Below are 12,769 nucleotides of genomic sequence, written 5' to 3'. Positions count from 1 at the left end.
AAAGTCCATACTTTGTTCTCATACATGGATCCCATCTCAGATTTCATGGCTTCAAGCCATTTTGCGGAATCTAGGCTCACCATCGCTTCTTCATAGTTCGTAGGTTCATCATGATCTAGTAGCATGATTTCCAAAACAGGATTACCGTACCACTCTGGCGCGGATCTTACTCTGGTTGATCTACGAGGTTCAGTAGTATCTTGTCCTGAAGTTTCATGATCATTATCATTAGCTTCCTCACTAATTGGTGTAGTTGTCGCAGAAACAGGTTTCTGTGATGTACTACTTTCCAATAAGGGAGCAGGTACAGTTACCTCGTCAAGTTCTACTTTCCTCCCACTCACTTCTTTCGAGAGAAACTCCTTCTCTAGAAAGGATCCATTCTTAGGAACGAATGTCTTGCCTTCGGATATGTGATAGAAGGTGTACCCAACAGTCTCCTTTGGGTATCCTATGAAGACACATTTCTCTGATTTGGGTTCGAGCTTATCAGGTTGAAGCTTTTTCACATAAAGCATCGCAGCCCCAAACTTTAAGAAACGACAACTTTGGTTTCTTGCCAAACCATGTTCATAAGGCGTCGTCTCAACGGATTTTGATGGTGCCCTATTTAACGTGAATGCGGCCGTCTCTAAAGCATAACCCCAAAACGATAGCGGTAAATCAGTAAGAGACATCATAGATCGCACCATATCTAGTAAAGTACGATTACGACGTTCGGACACACCATTACGCTGTGGTGTTCCGGGTGGCGTGAGTTGCGAAACTATTCCGCATTGTTTCAAATGTAGACCAAACTCGTAACTCAAATATTCTCCTCCACGATCAGATCGCAGAAACTTTATTTTCTTGTTACGATGATTTTCAACTTCACTCTGAAATTCTTTGAACTTTTCAAATGTTTCAGACTTATGTTTCATTAAGTAGATATACCCATATCTGCTTAAATCATCTATGAAGGTGAAAATGGAAATATGCCCTAGAGGCAATAATAAAAGCATTATTATTATATTTCCTTGTTCATGATAATTGTCTTTATTCATGCTATAATTGTGTTATCCGGAAATCGTAATACATGTGTGAATAACAGACACCAACATGTCCCTAGTAAGCCTCTAGTTGACTAGCTCGTTGATCAACAGATAGTCATGGTTTCCTGACTATGGACATTGGATGTCATTGATAACGAGATCACATCATTAGGAGAATGATGTGATGGACAAGACCCAATCCTAAACATAGCACAAGATCGTATAGTTCGTTTGCTAGAGTTTTCCAATGTCAAAGGTATCTTTTCCTTAGACCATGAGATCGTGTAACTCCTGGATACCGTAGGATTGCTTTGGGTATACCAAATGTCACAACGTAACTGGGTGACTATAAAGGTATACTACGGGTATCTCCGAAAGTGTCTGTTGGGTGACATGGATCAAGACTGGGATTTGTCACTCCGTATGACGGAGAGGTATCACTGGGCCCACTCGGTAATGCATCATCATAATGAGCTCAAAGTGACCAAGTGTCTGGTCGCGGGATCATGCATTACGGTACGAGTAAAGTGACTTGCCGGTAACGAGATTGAACGAGGTATTGGGATACCGACGATCGAATCTCGGGTAAGTAACATATCGATTGACAAAGGGAATTGCATACGGGGTTGATTGAATCCTTGACATCGTGGTTCATCCGATGAGATCATCGTGGAGCATGTGGGAGCCAACATGGGTATCCAGATCCCGCTGTTGGTTATTGACCGGAGATCGTCTCGGTCATGTCTGCTTGTCTCCCGAACCCGTAGGGTCTACACACTTAAGGTTCGGTGACGCTAGGGTTGTGAAGATATGTATATGCAGTAACCCGAATATTGTTCGGAGTCCCGGATGAGATCCTGGACGTCACGAGGAGTTCCGGAATGGTCCGGAGGTAAAGAATTATATATAGGAAATGTTGTTTCGGCCATCGAGACAAGTTTCGGGGTTATCGGTATTGTACCGGGACCACCGGAGGGGTCCCGGGGGCCCACCGGGTGGGGCCACCTGTCCCGGGGGGGCCACATGGGCTGTAGGAGGTGCGCCTTGGCCTACATGGGCCAAGGGCACCAGCCCCACTAGGCCCATGCGCCTAGGGTTTCCATGGGGGAGGAGTCCAAGTGGTGGAAGGCACCTCTGGGTGCCTTGGGGGGGAGGGAATCCTCTCCCTGGCCGCCGCACCTAGGATATCAGATCTCCTAGGCTGCGCACCACCCCCCCTTGGCCCTCCTATATATAGTGGGGGAGAGGAGGGACTTCATACACCAGCCCCTGGCACCTCCCTCTCTCCCCGTTACGTCTCCCTCGTGTAGTATAGGCGAAGCCCTGCTACTGTGACGCCCTGCATCCACCACCACGCCGTCGTGCTGCTGGATCTTCATCAACCTCTCCTTTCCCCTTGCTGGATCAAGAAGGAGGAGACGTCTCCCGTCCCGTACGTGTGTTGAACGCGGAGGTGCCGTCCGTTCGGCGCTTGGTCATCGGTGATTTGGATCACGTCGTGTTCGACTACATCATCACCGTTCTTTGAACGCTTCCGTGCGCGATCTACAAAGGTATGTAGATGCATCCAATGACTCGTTGCTAGATGAACTCCTAGATGATCTTGGTGAAACGAGTGGGAAAATTTTTGTTTTCTGCAACGTTCCCCAACAACTTGCTCCAATATTCATCATATATTTGATAAAAAATCTCCGTGAAGTTTCAGCTTGTTTGGAGTTGTGCAGAATAGGTGGCCTGGCGTAGCTTTTCCAGGTCCAGTCCATCTGCCGGAATTCTCCCTCTTTGTGTATACCTTGCATATTATGAGAGAAAAGGCATTAGAATTACTTCAAAAAGCATTATTATGGATAAAGACATCATAAATAACAGTAGAAAACGTGATGCAAAATGGACGTATCAACTCCCCCAAGCTTAGACCTCGCTTGTCCTCAAGCGAAAAACCAAAATCGAAAAACATGTCCACATGCTTAGAGAGAGAGGTGTCGATAAAAACAAAATACGGACATAGAAGCATCATGTTCACTATTATAACAACAACAAACTTAAACATAAGACTCTTGTCATAGAACTTTTATCATAGACTTCTCATGAATAAGTGACAATTCATCACACTATTGAAGTATAAAACAAAAACTCTATTAAAAACCAACAAACTATGTTCTCAGTCAACTTTGGAACTAGAATTCATCATCTTTTCAGGAAGGGTCACGTATCGGAGCCTTTAGAAAAGTCCACATACTCAACCATCATATAGTATTCTATGATTGCTAACACTCACCGCGTACACATGAGCAAAACGTTTCAACCGGACACATAGAAAGATAGGGCTTATAGTTTCGCCTCCCAACGTATTCACCTCAAGGGTGATGTCAACAATAATAACTCATGTATCAAGTTTCCGGTTAATACAATTCTAGCATGAATAATAAACATTTATCATGCTATAAGGAAATATAAAATAATAATTTATTATTGCCTCTAGGGCATATTTCTTTCAGGGCTATCACCCCAAAGAAGATCTTCGAAGCCAGAAGGCACCTACTGGTACTTAGGGCATCTCTAGCAGATTCCATGTCTTATAATTCCAAATTGTATCCTCTATCCTACCTATACCTCACTGATACAGTTAGATTTCTAGAACTTTGTTCAATCATTTTGCAATTCGATGCATGACTGTGATTCATGATTCATGGCATGGACGTGTTATGTTGGCTTTGTACTTTGTCATACATATGGATGTCATCTAGAACTTCGTCATATGCATGCTGGTTATGCTATATGGATGTGACCTTGCCAATGTGATGTGATGTTTACATATGAAATCATGTGTTTTTGTTATTACTACACGCAAAAAAACCATGTGCCATGTGGCATACATTTCACATGGTTAAGCAATGAAAATCGTGTGCAGCGAGGGCTTAGAGATGTCGATGTTTCCGATGCGTTTGCATTAGTGAGAAGTCAGTACCAATGGGTCCCAATCCATGTGCGATGAGCCTTTTCAATGTTTGTGCTGTGGTGTTCTATAGGGCAGGTTTTAGATGTGTGAGAGACAAGAACCGAGTGCTTCACCTACAAACTGCAAAACATGCAAAAGAGGGGCACCTCAGAACCGTGGAGTGTTGCTCCAACACTCGCCATTGTTGGTCCCAGTGGCGGAGATAGGGGGACCAGTAGGGCCCTCCCCCGCCCCCTAACAACCTGGATTACCATGCTAATTTTCCTTAAAACAGTACATAATCATTGGCTATTTTATGCTAAAAACTCATTTTTCTAGGATTTGGTCCTCCCCAATCAGTTTTAGCATCACTCGGCCCCCTGATAATATTTTTCTGGCTCTGCAACTGGTTGGTCCATTTGCACCCCGGCCTGCTCCATATTTGGCAGTACCATTAATTAGCTTGGCTATCCCTAGGCCCGCCATGAACAAAACAAATATGGTGGGCAGCAGAGTACATTGGTCTTTCAGAAATTAACTGATTAGACTGTGAGTTTTTCTCATATACATAACCCATATACTACATGGGAATTCCACCTCATCATGTGACAACATTTTTTCTCTCTCACGGAGGCATCACATGTCGGTGATCGTAAGCTCTTCGTCCAGGAGAACCGGACGATGAGCATCTGGCTAGAAGTTGTGGATCCCCATGCAAGGTGTGAGACTGTCCAGCTGACCTTGTTTGCACAAAGGGGCGGAAAATATTTTGGTTGGACTAAAATGTGAGTCGGCCGTCACAGGAAAACTATACAGATCCTTCGTTTCCAGCTTATATTTAAATTCCTGTTGCACCCCATTCCTATCAAGCTTGATTCCTATGGACATCTTGCTACTGTTTGACACATCATGCATCTCTGCGCTACTCCTCACCAAAATAATGTCTCACTTTTGTGTCCCCTTTCGGCCATTTCAATGGATGGTTCATATATATATATATATATATATATATATATATATATATATATATATATACATGTTTCAGATGAGCGGGCAGCTGGGACTTTAGTGCTTCACCTATTATGACTAGAGCAACACGTGTCAATGAGAGCCGCACCCCTGAACCATTTAACTGGATCATCGGCCCAAAAGTCTCCACTGTTATGACTTTCCCAAAAACAAAAGGGAAACGTTTGGGGTCGGGGCACCGGCGGAACGATTCGGCCGGTCTCCCTCTTCCTCGCGCAGCGCACGTACAGGAGGACACCAGCGCCGGCAGGCACCACACGTCGGCCAGGCGACCAGCGGGCTCCTTCGACCGCCGCCGCCAGAGAAGAGCGCCTTGTCGTCCGCGTGCGGCTGCCCCTCACCGGATGTCGTTCGCGTGCGGCCGCGCCTTGCCGGATCTCGTTCGCCTGCGGCCGCCCCTCGCCGTATCTCGTCCGCCTGCGGCCGCCCCTCGCCGGACTACTACCCCTCTGCCTCTTCCCAGAATCCGCCCCTCTGCCTCTCCCTGGAATCCGCCCCGGCCGCCCCTCGCCAGACCTTGCAGCGCTCGAGCCTCCCCAGCCATGGCAGACTACACCCCACGGTGATTTTTTGTAGAACCGGTTGTAGCAAATTCAATCGCCGGTGGTAGCAAAAATCTACTACTGTTGCAGCAAAACGCTACATCTAGTAAATAAAAAAGCTTCAAACCAGACTCGGAACACATGAAGAGCTGCAACCGTTTTAACAAAAGCTTCATCCCGCAGATGAAAAAGTTTCAACCCAGAGATTGAAAATCTTCAACCAGACACTACAAAAGTTGCAACCGTTTAAAAAAAAGCTTCATCCCGCAGATGAAAAAGCTTCATTCTGCAGATGAAAAAGCTTCTACAAGAGATCGAGAAAGCTTCAACCAAAATGTTGGAACATGTGACGATGTCATTTTTGCTGGAACCAGCGGCATCGTTTGCTACAACCAACGACTCACTTTGTTGCGACCCTTCATGGCGAGCTACAACCGGCGACGACGACGGCGACGCGTTTTTGCTACAACCGCACTGAATTTTTCTGCTGGAAGTGGCTTCATTTTTTGCTGGAACCGGCGGATTTTTTTGCTTCAAACGGTGACATCCGCAGAATTTTTGCTGGAACCAGCCATTAGATTTGCTAGAAATCAGTGCTATTCTTTTGTTTGCAACTGGTGACTACTGGTGATGCTAAGAGCACGACACCGTGGCAATGGCGAGGAACGCATTTTGTGTGTGCTAGAAGCGCCCCTGCCATTGCTGGAACCAACGGCCCCCATTTTTTTGATGCATCCGAAGCATTTTTTGCTGCAGCAGCGACGACGAGCAGCTACGGCGACCGGCGGCGACGAGCACGGAGATGAGGACGACCGGGGGCGGGGGAGGGGAGGGGGGAGGGGAGGGGGGAGGGGCTGCGCAACGCTTGGAGCGGCAGGGGCAGTAGGAGGCGCGGCGCCGCGACGCGAGGTAGAAGATGATAGGGCGAATCGTTTTCTTCAGCCGGATCCAACGACCCACGCGCTCAGATCCAACGGTCGCGGTGTGACCGGCCCAACAGTTGGGCCGGCGCACCGGCGCAGATCGTTGCCCAAAACAAAAACATAAAACACACCCCACTGTTGGTCCATTTGCAGCCCGATCCATATTTGGGAGTATCATTAGCTTGGCTCTTTTGGTCTAGCTACCGGGATCCTAGGCTCACCGTGAATTTTCTTTTATGGGTGAAACATTAGTCTTATTACTAAGAAAAAAATTACATATTGAGTTGTTCCGTTATTTCAAAAAATGGACACCGAGCTGTTGGCATTTGGGCATGGGACTTCCATATTTCTGCTCCTAAAGAGGGGATCACAATATCTAGTATTATGGGCGACCCGTCCCTTTCTTCTTTCAGCAAATAAAGCACACACTAGTACGATAATCTTTCTAAAATCAAATTGATTGGCTTGGAATTTTTTCTCATACAAAAAATAAATAAATACATAACCTATATATCATCAACCCACCACTTCCATCTTATTACATAGCTACATTCTCAAGCTCTGTTGGAAAAGGCAGTGCCTAGGAGGCGCTTAGGCATGCCTAGGCGCTAGGCAATGGCCAAACGCCTCGCCTAGGGCATAAATGGAGGTCTAGGCAGGGCAAGCAAGGAATTGCCTATCCAAGCAAGAAATTATGCGACATACTACACTGATATGTCAAACGGGTTATATTCCAATGGCAGTAGATGGTAATTAACTTATTTATATGCCCAAAACTAATATCAACACCCATATAATAATCAAAAATACACTACGAGTAAAATATATTACCGCCTAGGCCATGCCTAGGCCGCTTAGGCACCGCTTAGGCACTAGCCGAAAGCCAACCGCCTCGCTTACGCCTACCGCTTTTTTCAACCTTGTTCTCAAGAACGGGGTACCACACCATGCAGTTCATCGATCGACCCATCAAAACATCTACCAATGTGAGCCCTAGGCACATGCACAAGCAAACAGGATGTGAGCACCTCTGCTTCGATGAGTACTTTGATCGTCACAATCCTCTAATTATTAGGCAAAACAGTTGAGAGCACAACACCTCATCGGCAGGCTCCTAAGCCACGTTGCCCTTCTGCAATGAAATGAATGGTAATTAGGCGTTGATAAAATATAACTGAATATAAGTATTATTTGCAAACTCATAAAGCGGACGCAGGGCATTTTTGGTCATTAACAGAAGGCATTCCATACTGTATTATTTATTGACAGAGAAACCGACTAGTGAAATGCATTTTCAGTTAATTTGTTGCAAAACTGAAGCTAGAAGCCTCCCATAACTTTTTATTTTTCTCAACCAAAAAAGACTGTCCATGTAGGATTGTTGTTCTTCTGTTGTAAAAGATATTATAATCCTGAAGTGCATGTGCAACGATCAATCAATTTCTTTCTTGTGTTGTACTCCCTCCCTCACGTAATATAAAATGTTATTAGAACTAATGTATGGATACATTTGTTGTAATAACATGATATTGTAGGAGGTAGGGAGTAATTAGACTTCCTGAAACATGCAACGCTGCGTCATACGCAGAAAATGATATGCATTGTAGCTTATCCTGTGGAACCTCATACAGGTCATCTTCAACAGCTTTGACTGCCGTGAAGGAGAAGGGGCCTGGGTCATCCATCCCGGTTTGCTTCTCCAGCTTGTGCTGATTCCCGCCGGGGCCCAAGGTGAAGATGCCACTGTCATGGCTAGTCGGTTGACGCTCAAAAAAAAAAAAGCTAGTCGGTTTATGCGTCGTGACAGACTCGAAGCACTGATTGACAACGCCCACCGTCCAGCCCCCCGCGGTCGCCGTCTGTGTGGTGTGCAAATGACATTGGAAGGCCAATGCTACAAGTCTAGTATCATTGGACAAATGTTAGGTACGTCGTGCATGGCCCCCATACGAATTCCCGATGCATCCTATTCTTATTCCTATAGACCACATTTTACTACTATTTTGACATCGTGCATCTTTGTCCTGGTCCTCACTCAAACAATGCCACTTTTGTGTCTCCTCATGGCCATTTGGATGGTATATATAGTTTCAGATGACTGAGTGGCTTGAGCTTCAGTGCTCTACCCACCATGACTAGAGCGGCATGTGCAAAAGAGCTGAGTTGATGGCATTTATGAACAGGACTTTCATATTTCCGCTCATGAAGAGGAGATCACAATGCTAGTATACTATGGGCACGTTCCCTTCTTCATTTCAGCAAATACGGCAGGCATTAGTACATTAATCTTCATAAATCAAATTGACCAGCTTGGGAGTTTTGCTCATACATAACATAAATGAATGAAAAGACATAACCTATATATAAGTCATCAATCCACTACTACCAGCTTGCATAGTTACATTCTCAAGGACGGGGAACCACATCGTGCAGTTCATCCATCGATCCATCAAAACATGTACCAATGTGAGCCCTAGGCGGCATTCAGTAGGCAAAGCAGTTGATGCCGCAACACCTCATCAGCAGGCTCCTCAGCCACGTCCTACCCTTCTGCAATGAAACAAGATAATTAGACATTGATAAAAAAATAAAGATTAGTGGTATTAGAAAACTCATAAAGCAGTGGAGCAAATTTCTAGTTGTTAACTGAAAATGCATTCCATACTACTACCACCGATCCAAAATAAGTGTCATGGTTTAACTTATTTTGGATCGGAGGGAGTACTATTTACTGGCAGAGAGACCGACTAGTGAATGAGTATTTTCAGTTAATTTGTTGCAAAACGGAAGGACGCGGACGTTTGGTTCATGGGTGTATCTACATCCTATATGGAAAAAAATAGTAATTCAACAAAAAGTCAGAAAATTCTGAAAATATTTTTGAAATAAACTTGACCTACCATTGTACTTGTGAGAAAAAAATCCACAAAAAGAAAACCCCCCTTTGACTTCTTTTTAAAAAAGACAATTTTTTAGCTAAAATAGTGTGAAAGTGACCTAAAATCAAATAAATTTTGTCTTTTTTGCCTTGAAGTCAACGTTGGTTTTTTTCCATGAAAATTTCTATAGTAGTGCGAAAGAAAGTCAAGTTTATTCTAAATAAAACTTCTACCTATTTTGACTTTCTCTTTAATTATTAAAAAAACAACATGGTGTACATACAACCAGGTTCCGAAGTGTATTTCCCCAAAACTGAAGCCATAATCCCATTACTTCAGTTAAGGGCCGTGGTTTTATACTCTTTTCAGCAAAATAATGTCTATGTAGGATTGGAGTTCTTGTGTTGTGAAAGTTACAATCCTGAGGGGCATATATAACGATCTATCATTTTATTGAAACAAATCAATTTCTTTCTTGTGTTGAAAACTTCCTGAAACATGGGATGCAACCATCATACAATGCAGAAAATTAATTGCATACCCGTAGTGGCTTGGCGCAGGGCATGTCCGGTGGGACCTCGTACAGGTCATCGTCAACAGCTTTGACCGCCGTGAAGAAGAAGGGCTCCATTGCCACGTGGGGCCCTGAGTCATCCACCCAGGTTTGCCTCGCAATTTTGTGCTGCTTCCCCATGGCGACGACGCCATTGTCGTAACCAGTGAGGTCCTGCTTGAGTGATTTGTGTGCCACGCCTGGCTCGAAACACTGGTTGACGGCCGCCGTCCAGCCATCGCCGTCGCCGTTGCTGTGGTTGTTCCACTCTCCGAACGGTGGGACTCGCCTCCTGCGACCTGCCCTCGCCCTCTGCATGCACACGTACGTTGTCATCAAGCTAGATAGTAGTACCATAAAACCTGAAGATATATCGTGGGTACAGAGAAGATATGGGTCGCTGTGGTGTGCTTGGCAAGGAATGCAAGGTGGGGCCCGCACAAAAATTATAGCTCTGTGTATGAGTGGGTCCCTCCCATGTACTGGTGTGCACTGGTCACTGGACTGCTGACTGACTGACTGTTGACCCCGGCGGGGACATGGTTGACTAGAGAGCGTGCCGTGTGCTGCAAGCCTAACAGCCATCTTAGCTTCCAGAGCAAGGATTCTAGATTTGCCAGCCAGAACGTACATGAATTTGGAGCTAGCTAAGACATGACTGCACGAAGTATGTGGATCGAGTGTATACATACCTTGCAGGGTTTGTGTACGGGGAACTGGGTGTGCATCGCAGACTCGAAGCGCTGGGAGAGCACAGACCAGTCGTCGCCGCCGCCGTAGTTCCATTGCCCGAACGCCGGTATCCCCCGGTAGCCCCTCGCATCCTGCGAAATACAGATACATCAGCTCCGCTCGGCCATGGCAAGTGAAACGAACGCAACGGCAAGCAACATGAGCATGATCAGCCCTTGATACGGAAGCCATGCATACCTCCATTGGCTTGGCTTGGATTGGTCAGCGATTGTGAGATGGAGCCCCCGGTGGCAAGCTCGGCTTAGGCAAGGACACAAGGCAAGAGTGAGGAATGTCTGAGTGATAGAAGAGAGGTATTGACACAGGGAAGGACGGTGGCCGGTTCGGTAAATTTATATGGAAGAGGGTGTGGTGTGCTTAGGAAGGAAGACAACCGACTTTGAGAGTGGAAACTTGGGGCAGAGGGCAAGCCAAGGGCGCGCTAGCTGGCTCTGAACATACTATGCGTGTTCTGGTGGTGCTGTTCTCAAGCAATCTCGGGCGCTGTGTACAAGGGAGGAGGTAGAGGGAGCATGCAGCGGAGCAGTCCAATAAAAGGAGGCAATGGCATACTAGTAGGGGTGATCATGTGGGTCAACCGTACATAAATCCGGTGCTTGTACTAGAACCGAGTCTAGGAAAAAAAATCTAAAGAATGCAAAAGTTACGGAAAATAGTAGCTTCTGTCAAGAAAACAATTCTACTAGGAAATTATACACTTGCACTCATTCTTTGAGCTGCAATTCTTTTCTACTCCGGCACTCCGGCTACGACAGCTTGTACATGTTCACATTGTGTACCCATATGATCTTGCGTTGCGTATACGAAGGGGCAGACATTATATTGGTGGTACAACTAAGGTTCAAGTAGACTTTCGCTGGACAAATATACAGACATTTCTTCTACAGCTTCCATGCGTATTCCTGCTGCACCTCATTCCTATCAAGCTTGATTTCTATAGACATCTTGCTACTATTTTGACACATCATGTGTCTCCGTGCTGCTCTACAAATATAGTAGCACTATTCTAATCCCAGAATTAGAATAGTTATTCTGATCACGGACGGCCCTATGTAGGACGCGCGGAGGTCCTCCCGAACCCGAGGAGAGAAAAGAAAGAACACGCCCACTCCCACTAGTCCACCGCCCCCTCCCCGATCCCCAACCTCCCCCGAACCAGCGCCATCTAGCTCTCGTCCCTTGCAACAACCGCCGCGCGGCCGAGCCAGCTTCCAACCACCGCCGCGGCACCATCCCAACCGACGCGCCGCCGTCCCGGCTCCTCACCACCTCCCCTCGACACGCTGCTCCACCTCCCACCTGGATCTCCCTCGCTTCGGATCCCGTCTAGTCCCGCCTCCGCACTTCGCCCCACTCGCAGCGACGCCGCTGCCCTCGCCGAGCACCGCGCCATCGAAGCCACACGAGCTCGCATCCAAAGCTCGCGGTCTACTGAGCCAGAGATGGCATCGGCCGCCGCCGCGGATGGTCATCGGACGCCTCCGGGGCCGACGCACCCTGAACCACCAGCATGCGCCATGGATGCCCACACCATCGGAAGTCCGCACAGGAGGGCCTTGTAGCAGCACCTTCAATGGGGATTGGGCACTACCTGCAGCTGAAGGAGGCATCGGCCTGCGGCTGGTGGGAGCATCTGTCAGATAAACCCTGAATTAGTTAGCCCGGATCGGTTTCCCCGGTTCATTTTTTCTTTCTGTAAGAAATAAGGCACGAGGCCGTGACTTGTGCGTGCCCGAGTGCGACTAGTTCAGGAGGTGGCCACGGTGAGCACGCCCCGTCCGCGAGCGTGGGATGGCACGTTCGTTCTGTGCGGGTAGTGGCGTGCGCATCGGCCGGCCCCGTTTCGATCCAACTGAATAAGAGAACAAGAAAGCGAGAAAAGCAGCAAGGCATTCACTGTGCAAAACCTCGAGTGTCTACCCTTGTTCATCAGAGCGAGAGAGAGAGAGGGAGGAAACGAGCGAGCGATCGGTTGACAATTGGCATCAGAGCCACCATCGACGAGGGACCATGGCGGGCAGCGGTGAGCACGCCGGCAACGACACGCCGGACGGCGCTCCCAAGGCTCGCGACGGGGAGGCGACGCCCCAGCAGCGCACGGAAACGCGGGGGCGTAGCCGC

The 12,769-nt window shown here is 47.1% G+C and overlaps 1 protein-coding gene across 1 annotated transcript; it reads right to left on the bottom strand.

Moving 5' to 3' along the window:
* Positions 1 to 8,686: 8,686 nt before the first annotated feature.
* LOC125524488 lies at positions 8,687 to 10,949 on the bottom strand. Its single transcript, XM_048689537.1, has 4 exons — positions 10,826 to 10,949; positions 10,588 to 10,719; positions 9,884 to 10,207; positions 8,687 to 9,013 (listed from the first exon to the last, which is right to left on the bottom strand). Exons 1-4 carry the CDS (start codon positions 10,829 to 10,831, stop codon positions 8,948 to 8,950), a joined length of 528 nt encoding a protein of 175 aa, XP_048545494.1. The 5' UTR covers positions 10,832 to 10,949; the 3' UTR covers positions 8,687 to 8,947.
* Positions 10,950 to 12,769: the final 1,820 nt, after the last annotated feature.

The sequence above is a fragment of the Triticum urartu genome, chromosome 7 (genome assembly GCF_003073215.2).
Source record: "Triticum urartu cultivar G1812 chromosome 7, Tu2.1, whole genome shotgun sequence".
NCBI classification, from domain to species: Eukaryota; Viridiplantae; Streptophyta; class Magnoliopsida; order Poales; family Poaceae; genus Triticum; species Triticum urartu.
The sequence above is the reverse complement of the archived record's forward strand: the minus strand, read 5'-3'. Positions and strand labels throughout refer to the sequence as shown.